Below are 12169 nucleotides of genomic sequence, written 5' to 3'. Positions count from 1 at the left end.
TATCTTCTCATGTCTTCTGCTCATTTTTAATTGAATTATTTGTGGGTTTTTTGGTGTTAGGTTGTATATATACTTTATATATTTTGGATACTAACCCGTTACTGCATATGTCATTTGCAAGTATCTTCTCCCATTCCATAGATTGTCTTAGTTTTTTTGTTTCCTTTGCTGTGCAGAAGCTTTTTATTTTGATGCCATCCCAATAGTTTATTTTTGCTTTTGTTTCCTTTGCCTCAGGAGACATATCTAGAAAAATGTTGCTATGGCCGATGTCAGAGAAATTACTGCCTGTCTCTCTCAAGGATTTTTTTTTTACAGTTTCAGGTCTCACATTTAGGTCTTTAATTCAGTTTGAGTTTATTATTGTGTTTGTGTAAAGAAGGTGGTCTAGTTTCCTTCTTTTGCATGTAGCTGTCCAGTTTTCCAAACACCATTTGTTAAAGAGATTGTCTCTTTCCTATTGCATATTCTTTCCTCCTTTGTTTAAGATTAATTGACCATATAATTGTAGGTTATTTCTGGGCTGTCTATTCTGTTCTATCGATCTGTGTTTTGTTGTGTGTGTGTGCCAGTACCATACTGCTTTGATGACTGCAGCTTTGTAGGATATCTTGTAATCTGGGATTGTGATCCCTTCAGTTTTGTTCTTTTTTTTCCAAGATTACTTTGGCTATTCAGGGTCTTTTGTGGTTTCATAAAATTTTTAGGATTATTTGTTCTAGCTGGGTGAAAAATGTGATTGATATTTTGATTACATTAAATCTATGGATTGCTATGGATAGTATCAACATTTTAACAATATTTGTTCTCCCAATCCATGAGCATGGAATAAAAACTTTTTAATTGACTGGACTTGCAGAGAAGCAGGAGAATTTATTTCATAATGAAGAAAAAGATCAATCAGCAGAAACAGACTTAGAAATTACAGAATTAGTAGACAAAGTCATTAAATCATACCTTCAAGAAGTTAGGGGAAACCTTGAACATAATGAGAGAAAAATGGAAGACATTTTTAAGAAAAGATTCTCTTCAAAAATACAGCTGACCCATGGACAACAACTGCACAGATCCATTTATAAGCAGATTTTCTTTTTGATAGAGTACTGTACTATAAATATATTTCTCATTATTTTCTTAACATTTTTTTCCTCTAGGTTATTTTAAGAATATAGTATATATACATATAACTAGATACTAAATATGTATCAGTTGACTGTTCATATTATTAGGGCTTCTGGCCAACAGTAGGCTATTTATTAGCAGTTAAGTTTTAGGGGAGCCAAAAGTTATACATGAGCTTTTTACTACAATGGGGGTTGGTGCCCCACCCCTCCGCTTTGTTCAAGGGTCAACAGTCTAAGTGGAAAATAAACTGGAAGTGGATTAGACACTGCGTTAGAAAAGATAATGGCTAAATTGAAGATTTTGCAAAAGTAACTCTCTAAGATGGAATAGAGAGAAAAAGTATAGGGGAAAAAAAAACACTTAACACATAGTGGACAACATCAGATAATTCAAGTTTTAAAATGAGAAGGGAAGAACAGAAAAAAAATATGTATTTTTTAATATTTATTTATTTTTGAGAGAGAGACAGATCATGGGTAGGGGAGGGGCAGAGAGAGGGCGAGACACAGAATCTGAAGCAGGCTCCAGGCTCTGAGCCATCAGCACAGAGCCCAATGTGGAGCTCAAACTCATGAACAGTGAGTTCATGACCTGAGCTGAAGTCAGACACCCAACCGACTAAGACACCCAGGTGCCCCAGAAAAAAAACATTTGAAGTAATAATAGCTAAAGTTTTCAGATGTCATGAAAATTATAAATTCACAGATCCAAGACTCTCAATGAAACACATGCACAGAAAACACAAAGCTATACCAAGGATACATTGGTTCATATTACTTAATGTACTTAACTAGTGACAGACGGTAAATCTTAAAAAGAACCCAGAAAAAAAAAAAACAAAACACCCAGAAGACCTCCCAAAAAGATGGAGTAAATGTACTTTTCCCTGTTCGTCTTAGTAAGTAAAACAAAAAACTTTGGACATTATACATAAAACAAACATAGGATGCTGAAAGACGGAGAAAAGGCATACAAGCTAGAGGACCTTGGGATCCAAGGGCTGACTGGTATGTTCCCTGGGTTTTCATTTTGCCTCATGTTCTAGACTTGATGCTGAAGAACCTAGCAGTTTCGCATGGACAGTCAAAAGCCCCATCAGAGGCTATTCTCTCCAGGCAAAGCACTAGAATACTGCAGTAAAAAGCAGCCCCATCCCAACCTAAACAAGCAAAGGCCAGTGGAGCACCTAGATTTCCATCTTCCCCAGGCTATAATGGAGAGACCTAATTTTCAGCCAAGATGATTACCAGAAAAGGCAAGGTAGGGACCCAGGACTTTCATCCACACTTGGCAATAACTAGGGCTTCCACCTTCCTGCCACACTGGCATTAGAGTTAACATTGGGAACCTAGATTTCCACTGCCTCAACTAGCAGTAATGAGGTGCTCCCCTCCCATCTCTGCTTGGGTCATGTCAGAAAAGACTTAGTACAAAATCAGGACTTTCAGTATTGTCCAGCCCTGGAGTGTTAATGGAAGCCACATTTGACTCTGTGGTGTCAGTGGAGGCCACGTGGGGAGCAATAAGTCATTCCTATCCCTGCCATCTAGGTTGCTATCCATGCACCTAGTAGGAGCTGGAACTCCTACTTCTACCCAGCATGGGTGTCATGAGGAGCTTCTCCCCACCCTTGGGTATCATAAAACTAACGTGGGGAATGTGGACTATTACATGCACTTGGTAGTAATGAGAGGTAATAATCCTTTCTCTGCCAGAGCCATGTTCTAAAAAGCCAGCTAAAATAAATAAGATCCAGAGTCTCCTAATACAATACCCCCAAAATCTAAATTTCAGTAGAAAATCACTTGTCATACGGAGAACCTGGAAGATCTCAAACTACATTAAAAAAGACAATAGATGTTAACATTGAGATGATAGAGATATTATTAGAATTGCCTGACAAAGATTTTAAAGCAGCCATGGTAGAAATGTTTTACTATATAATTATAAAGTTGAAACAAATGGAAAAAATAGAGTCTTAACAAGGAAACAGAAAATGTAAAGAACCAAATCAAAATTTTAGAACTGAAAAATATGACTATCAAACCCTCCCCCCCCAAACAAAACAAAATACAAACCCTCAGTTGTTGGGCTTAACAGCAGAATGGAGGGGATAGAGGAAAGAATCTGTGAACTTGATGATAGAACATTAGAAATTACCCAGTCTGAACAAGCTACAGAAAGTGTATTAAATAACACAGAGAGCCATAAGTTCCTATGGACTATAAGAAAAGATCTAAGATTTTTGTCCTTGAAAAGACAAAGAGGGCATTGTTGAAAAAGTACTTGGAGAAATAAAGGCTGAAAACTCTCCAAATATGCTAGACACGTACAGAATCAAGAAGCTGAGTGAGTATCAAACAGGATAAAACAAAAATAATCTACACTAAGAGACATTATAGTCAAACTTATAAAAACTACAGGGAAGAGAATCTTATGAGCAGTAAGAGAAATGATACCTTACTTAAAGGGGGAAAACTATACCAAGACATTTCTCATCAGAAACCATAGAGGCCAAAAGGAAGTGCCACAACATTATCACGTGCAGAAGGGAAAGAAGTAACAACTCATAATTATCCAGCAAAAAATGTCCTTCAGGAATGAAGAATAAATCAAGACATTCATAGAATAAGGAAAACTAAGACAACCTGTTGCCAGTAGTTCTATCCAAAAGAATGCCTATGGGAAATTCTCTAAACAGAAAGAAAACAGTAAAAGAATTAGCCTCAAAACATCAAGAAGGCTAAAAGAACACAGTAATCAAAACTATGAGTATATACAATAATTGTTCCTTTCTTGAATGAGTTTTCTAAATTTTGTTTGATGGTTAAAGCAAATGTTATAGTACTGTTTGATGTGGTTTTAAATGTATATACTGGAAATTAAGACAATTATAAACAAGGGCAAAGGACATAAAGAGAAGTAAAATTTCTAACTATAACTTCAGCTGGTAAAATGAAACCAGTAGGCTATGATAAGGTATATCTAAGTAATTCCCAGAGCAACAACCAAGAAAGCTATACTAAGAGATATGCTCAGAAAATTATAGATAAATCAAGTGGAATCCTAAAAAAATGTTCAAGGAACCCACAGGAAGGCAGGAAAAAGGAAACAAACTTAGAACAAGAAATAGGAAAAAAAAAAAAAACTGAAGCCATAAAATATTTATAGTCACAATAAAGGTAAATGGTGTACATATAAAAATTAAAAGAGATTGATGGAGTTGATGTTAAAAATGAAAGACCCAACTATATGCTGTCTATAGGAAACCTGAAAAATAACAATATAGGTAGTTAGTAATTAAAAGGATGGAAAATTATATGTCTCATAATAAAAGAAACATAAGTGGTTGTATTAATATCAGATAAAGTAGACTTCAGAGCAAAGAAAAGTATCTGAGGTGGAAGATTATATAATGATGGAAAATGTCAGTCTGTCATGAAGATGGGAATACTAAATGTGTATGAACCAAACAGAGCTGCAAAATACAGTAAGCAGAAACTAGTAGAACTAAAAAAAAAAAAAAGCTGAATCCATAATTATCGTTGGAGATCTGGCACCCTTGTTTCAACAATTGATAAAAAAAATTTGAATCAGTAAGGATGTAGAACTCAACAATACCATTAACCAACAGAATCCAATCAACATTTATAGAACACTCTACCCAACAAGAGCACCTAAACATGTTTTTCTTCAAGTGGCTATTAAGGGTATACCCAAACAGGCTATATCTTGGGCCATAAAATAAACCTCAACAAATTTATAAAAATTGAGATTATACAAAATGAATTCTCTAACCATAATAGAATCAAGCTAGAAATCAATATCAGAAAGATAGTAGGGAAATCCTCAGTTGGAAATGAAATGATACCCTTCAAATAATTCATAAGTCAAAGAGGAAATTTCAATGAAAACATATTAATAAAAAATAATTTTAAGAAATACATTAGCCTGAATGAAAATGTGGATACAGCTAAAGTATTGCTGAGAAAAAATGTATAGTGCTAAATGCATTCATTAGAAAACAGGAGAAAAATATCAAATCAGTAATCTAAGCTCCCACCTTAAGAACCTAGAAAAAGATCAACATACACCCAAAATAAGTAGAGGGAAGAAATAAGAAAGATAAGAGCAGAAATTGAAAACAGAAGAACAGTAGAGAAAATCAGTGTAGCAAAGAGCTGTTTCTTTGAAAAGATTAATAAAATTGACAAACCTCTAGCAAGACTGCCAAAAAAAAAAAAAAAAAAGAGGGAAGGTACAGATTATCTATATCAGGAATGAAACCGAGACTATCACTACAGGTCTTGCACACATCAAAAGGTTAATAAGGTAATCTGGTGAACGGCTCTACCCAAACAAATTTGACAAACATGGATAAAATGGCTCAAAAGGCAGATACTACTGTAACTTACCCCATATGAAATAATTTGAATAGCCATATAACTATTAAGGAAACTTAATTCATATTAAAAACTCACCAAAAGAATGGTTTCCTTGGAGAATTCTACACAGTGTTTAAAGAAGAATGAAAACCAGTTCTATACATGTCTTACAGAAAATAAAAGAGGAGGGATGTTACCAGTTGGGGAAACGGTAAAGGGTACACAGAAACTCTGAGTTATTATTATATTTTTAATATTTATTTATTTATTTATTTATTTATTTTGAGACAGAGTGCACACGAGTGAACACAGGCGTGAGCAGGGGAGGGGCAAAGAGAGAATCCCAAGCAGGATCTGCGCTGTCAGCACAGAGCCCAGTGCGGGGCTCAATCTCAAAAACCATGAGATCATGACCTGAGCCGAAATCAATAGTTGGACAGACAGTTAACCAAATGAGCTACCCAGGTGCCCCATGAAGTATTTTTTACAATTGCATGTGAACCTACCATCATCTAAAAATAAAATTAAAAAAAAAATGTAAACAGGAAAAAGTTATAAAAGTAAGAATGACAACAGACTTCCTTTTGGAAATAATATAAGTCCAAAGACGGTAGAGAAATATCTTTAAAATACTAAACAAACAAACAAACTTAGGCTGTTTGATTCCAGAACCTGTATTCTTAACCATTACTCTATGCTGCATCATAAAGATCATAAAAACAGAGATGGAGGGAACAATTAGATAGACTCCTTTTTCCTTTTTCGGAGAGGAAACTCCTGGTGAGTTAGAGTGGTACGACCATCCTTTGAAAAGAAGATAACAACTGTTCCTAGTCCCAGATCTGTTTCTCGTTTCTGTTGTTTCCTTTACTTCAACAATTTTTTAAAAGTAAAATTGGTTAATACGTCATGTTTCCTCTCAGGTAAGCTTATATTCTAGAAGAGAATAAAGTAAATGTAGGGTAACAATACGGGCAAATTTGGATAAATGTCATAAAAGAGAAATTCAAACAAAGCCTTTGGGAAATTTAGAGAAAGGATTGAGAGTACAACAGATTAAGGCTATCAAGAAAGATTAAGTGTGAATCTGACTGAGAGTGGAGGAAAAGGGAAAAGCTGAGGATATGTCTAAGATCTATGTCCTGATGACTAGGGCAAGGGCAGTATCATAGCAGTGATTAAATATAAGCTCTTTGGTGGCACAGTTTTGTGATTATTTGCTTGTCTGCTAGGTTTGTAATGTATCCTTACTACCTAGAACAGCCCTGAGTACATAGTAAATGCGCAATAAATATTTGTTACATGAATGAATAAACGAATAGAGAAATTAGAAGGCAATGATCACCAGATTTCGTAGGGATGATTTGATAGTGAGCTCTAGTTTGGGAGTTACAATTGTGGGATCTAATTGGGACTATGCTATTAGCCAGCTTCATCCATAGTTTGAACTATCACTTCAGCTATCACGCACATGACTTTCAAAACTATTGGAGAGAGCAATAATATAGGAAACATGCTGGTCAAGAACATTAGCTGTCTGACCTTGCATGTAAAATGAAGATGACAAGAGAAGTTACTGTTACTAAATGCAATTTTATGTCTAGTGCACTTAGCTTGGCACTTGGTCAAATACTGAGTAAAGGGCACCATTGTTTGAACTTGAGTTCCACTTGGACTTTGACCTAGATGAGCCAGCCACCACACCTCTGGTATAGCACATTAAAACTAAAACTGTATATGAATTACCTCATGCAAAAAGCTAAATGGTATTTCAAAGATGGCCAGCTTAATACCTTCATTTTACTTGGTGCCAAAGTGAAAAAGTAACTTGCACAAAGTCACACAGAGAATATGGAGGGAAAAAGGTAGTCAGGGACCAAACTTGTGGGGGGTAGTGTTTATATGTAAAGGGTGGGAGGAAAAATAGGAAAGAGACACTAAATTAGTTAGGCTTGAGGCTGAATTTTATAGCTGCCTTCTATGATGAATTTTATTTTCTGGGAAAAAAAATGGTGTTTTCCTGCTAGATAGCTCTACCTGTATTTCCCATTGACATCTTTAATTCAATGTGTCTGAAGCCAAATTGGAATCACTGCATGTTAAAACTGAAAATGATTTTTGAGGGTCTTCAGTCTATACTCTCATTTTAGAGATGAGGAAAACAGATTCTGCTCTGTGGTGGAGCTCTCACACTTCTTAGATTCATTAGTAACAAAGTGAGCCATCATTCATCTCTTGGGTCACTTTCGCCCATGTTGCAGAGTGTTACTTTAAGTCCTTTTGGGTTAGAGTGAGACTTCTAGGCTCATCCTGGCTACAGACAACCTCTAGTATTGTTAAGAGCAGTCGGTTTTTTTTTTTTTTTTTTTTTTTTTTTCTTTAAAGAGCTGGCTCCTTTCAGTTGAATCACATGAAGAAACCCCATATATAAAAAGAGACTAAAAAAGAGGAGTTGCTCTGGCTAACAAAGATTTGGTGGTGATGGTGGTTGGGGAGATCAGGGAAGAGAAAGAATGAGTTTTACCCTGATAACTTGGCCCCTGATTCCTGGAGGTGAGGGGCCTCTGAAGTGCCTCTGAGGTTAGGAAGCAGTGTGAAACTCCGTGATTTGGAGGCCTGGGGGGTCCGGCAGTGAGGGTTGGTATGAATGAGAAGACCACTTGTGTTTCTGTTCATCCTGTTTTCCCATGACTTTTCCACATACCCTGGAGTAATAATTTTTAGGTCTTTCTTGAATCTAATAATTAAGAACTAGGCCATCAGTGCAACTAGGGCCTAAATAAACTCTCAGCTATCATTTTAAAACTCTCGTCAGTCACATTTGTAGGTATTTACACAGACAAGCAGCTTTTTTGTGAATTAAGTGGCCTTGAAATAGATAATTTTATTAGTATAGACAAAGCTCAAGTATTGTCACGCGAGGAAAAGCTTAGTGGCAATCAGCATATTGATCTTGCATAAACCCTTTATAATGTTCTGATGAATTGTAAAATACTTGACATATTTTTAATTACTTTTATACTATTATTTATAATTTTGAATTTTAGCAACTGATGAAGCCCTGTGCTTAGAAGACACCATGGGGAGATAGAGGGAAAATAGGACAAGGTCCTTGCCCTCACATTTGAGTCATGCTGAGTACAGAATGAAGAATGTGACATTTTAGGTTTTTATCCTTTGTACTTGCTTTCACCACCTCAACTTCCATATTGTGTAATTTTTAATTTTAGTTTACTGATGTGTAAAGCATATTCATGACTGAAAATTCACTAATTTAAGATTCTGTGCTTTCTTTCAAATTATTACTAGATTGCAGGACTGGAGAAAGATAAAGAAGAACTACATAATCAACTGCTTAGTGTTGATCCCACAAGAGACAGCAAACGAATGGAACAACTCGTTCGAGAAAAAGTCCATTTATGTCAGAAAATAAAAGGCTTAGAGGCTGAGGTATCCGAATTAAGGGCTGAAAAAGAAAATTCTGGTGCTCAGGTAGAAAATGTCCAAAGAATTCAGGTACGGCAGTTGGCTGAGACACAGGCTACAGTCAGATCCCTGGAGGTAAGATTTTAATTGCTTCCCGGTAGAGTATGGCATACTTTTTTGAAAGTGCAATCGACAAGCCTTTGATTTTTAGAGCACAAATGTATGCTTACCAATCTAATGCTGATGCATTTGTAGAGTCCCAAGAGTATAGATTCTTTTTGTAAAGAAGAAAGCTATTGATTCATAAGCAATAGCTATGCTACTACATTTACAAAGGGATTATTTATTCTTTGGGAGCCAAAATACCTAGCCAAAATGATTTAACCCTTGAAATGCCAAAGAGTAGAATATGCAAAATTTTCAAAATTTGAGTTTCTGAGGATTAAAGTCATCTTCAACCAGAAGGAACAATTTATTCCTGGATAGTTATTTCCTTACATGGGATTCAAGGTATTAAAATCAAAAGACGTGTTTAAATAAAAATACCATACTTTTATATCTTATGACAGCTTCTTGCCAGAGTAATACAATTCAACTTGGTACTAATGCATATAAGTCTTTAGTGAACTATTTTCCTGAGTTTGTTAGAGAAATATAAGAGCTGGCAGAGCTAGGCTGGTACTCCTAGAGGTATTCTTCTATGAAAATTCTTGGTTTCCATTGTTGGAGAGGAAAACTTTCTTTATACTCTTAGGTTCAGTGATTGGGGATTGTGAATTAAACTGACAATAGATTAACAAGAGAAAAGATGGATATTTATGTAAGTAAACAGGAGTTCACAGAAAAAATGTGGCTCAAAGTGCTAGAATTTGGGGCTTGCATGTCATCCTTTTAAAAAATATTTATTTTGGGGGTGCCTGGGTGGCTCAGTCGGTTAAGCATCTGACTTCGGCTCAGGTCATGATCTCACGGTTCGTGGGTTCGAGCCCCGCGTCGGGCTCTGTGCTGACAGCTCAGAGCCTGGAGCCTGCTTCTGATTCTGTCTCTCTCTGTCTCTGCCTCTCCCTTACTCACGTTCTGTCTCTGCCTCTCAAAAATAAATAAATGTAAAAAAAAATTTTTTTTTAAATAAATAAAAATAAAAAATATTTATTTTTGAGAGAGAGAGAGTGCAGGGAAGGGACAGAGAGAGAGGGAAACAGGATCTGAAACAGGCTCTGCACTGAGAGCCTGATGCAGGGCTTGAATTCCTGAACCAAACTGTGAGGTCATGATCTGAGCTGAAGTCAAAGGCTTAACTGACCCAGCCACCCAGGTGACCCTGCATACCATCTTAATAGGGAAACGAGACGGGGAGAAAAGGCACTTAGGGGAACACAAATGACTTTTAGGAAAGATAAACAGGCCCTTAGGAAAATAGATGGGAGATATGACAGTTTTGTGACAGTGTCTGTATAAGGTGATTTTTTTATCCTTCTCCCTAAATAGGAGTCAGTCTTCACTGGCTATAAAACCCAGACAAGGGGATTTATAATTCTTTTTGGTGGCTCTGGTTTTTGGTAGCAGAGAGAAGTTTGGGGGAAAAACCTTTTCCTGTGTCTATTGATTATCAAATGCCTTCATCTCAAAATAATTTTTATGCCACGGTGACATATTCTGGATCCCTTAACCACCTTGTTTAGGTATGCTTACTTTTCCTGGTTTTTAGTGTCTAACATATAGCAAATATACTAGTTTTGAGCAATCAAAAACTAGTTTTGATTTATTTTGAGCAATCCAAAGTGTGTGTGTGTGTGTGTTTAGAATAGTTGTGAAATGATTAGACTTGTAGGGAATTAGTGGGCATCTAGCAAAATAGTGATTTTTTTTTCAGCCAAAAAACTGGGTACAGCCAAAATATTGATATGTTTTGAAGAATAGAAGTCATCTTTTTATTTTTTGATGAAGCTTCTGACAGTATTTATTGGTTTCCTGAACTAAAATTGTATCATTGGACCTTAGACATGAGGCAGTTCAGAATGAGACTTTTATGTTGCTACCTTTCCAGTATTAATGTATTTATAGTGACTGAGTAAGTGGATGATTGCAATTGAATACAGTGTTTGATCTCAATGCAGAGCTTTTTATTGAGGTCATTTGGAGTGCTGATTTTCAGGACAAGTTCAATGATTACAAAAGATGGGAGGTTCATTTGTGACACTTTCAAAGAGTTAATTTTATCATTTGTCAGATGAAATGAGAATAAGCACATGAGAAGAAGCATTTTTTCTTCTTTGATTTTTTTTTTTTTGGCTATCATTGTGCCTGCCCAAAGACTATCATTTTATATTTGAGGAAAATAGTTTTTTCTGAATTACTTGTTGAATATGCTCTTTAAAATTTTTATTTTTAATGTTTATTTATTTTTGAGAGAGAGGGCGAGCAGGAAAGGGGCAGAGAGAGAGGGAGACACAGGATCTGAAGCAGGTTCCAGGTTCTGAGCTGTCAGCACAGAGCCCAACATGGGGCTTGAACCCACAAACCGTGAGATCATGACCTGAGCCGAAGTCAGACGCTTAACTGACTGAGCCACCCAGGTGCCCCTGAATATATGCTTATCGTATTTAAGATATATAGGAAATGAGATCTTATAAAACCGTGAAGCTTATTTTTTAAATGTCAAACATTTTAACTATTTTGAGTGGAAATATTTTTAAAAAGCATTTAGTTTTCATTTTCAAGTTAAAGAGTACTATGTTACCAACCAGAAATTTTCTTGAAAATTTACAGACTTAAGAATCTTTATTATGTGATGGGATCAAGAGCTATTGAGCTCTTTGTTCATACTTCCAGAGGCTCCAGATTGAGAATTTTGAATTCTTAAATCTCTCTTTTTTTAATCTCCCTTGATTTTCAGATTTTTTGCTCTCACCTACTACTGCAAATGAGCCCTTTCTTCTACTTTCTAATATACTTTTATATTTCTGAGATGCATTGAAACCCCCAAAAATGTTTGTTCGAATTATGTCAGCAAAAAGAGTAAATAGGTGTCAAGTGAGTACACAGAGGTACACTCTCATGAGAGAAGTTTATGAGTTGTATTTTGGTGGTGGCTGTTGATAATGTCATTTGTGTAGATACTCTTGTTACATATTTCCTGGAGCAAGTATCATTCATTTTAATTCTACCAGTTACTTTGAGGAAACTCTTGTTGTTTTGGTGCATGTTAGTATTGATGAGGTTTTGAGTAGTTG

General features: G+C 35.8%; 1 protein-coding gene across 3 annotated transcripts in view; it reads left to right on the top strand.

The window, feature by feature from the left end:
* Positions 1-12169, top strand: part of CEP83 (centrosomal protein 83) — a 122072-nt gene that overhangs the window by 64494 nt on the left and 45409 nt on the right. For all 3 annotated transcript variants that reach the window (XM_030323397.2, XM_030323398.1, XM_030323400.2), the window contains one exon: positions 8820-9071. In XM_030323397.2, the coding sequence (XP_030179257.1) occupies positions 8820-9071 (252 nt within the window). The remainder of the gene's footprint in view (positions 1-8819; positions 9072-12169) is intronic.

The sequence above is a fragment of the Lynx canadensis genome, chromosome B4 (genome assembly GCF_007474595.2).
Source record: "Lynx canadensis isolate LIC74 chromosome B4, mLynCan4.pri.v2, whole genome shotgun sequence".
Classification (NCBI taxonomy): Eukaryota; Metazoa; Chordata; class Mammalia; order Carnivora; family Felidae; genus Lynx; species Lynx canadensis.
The sequence above is the reverse complement of the archived record's forward strand: the minus strand, read 5'-3'. Positions and strand labels throughout refer to the sequence as shown.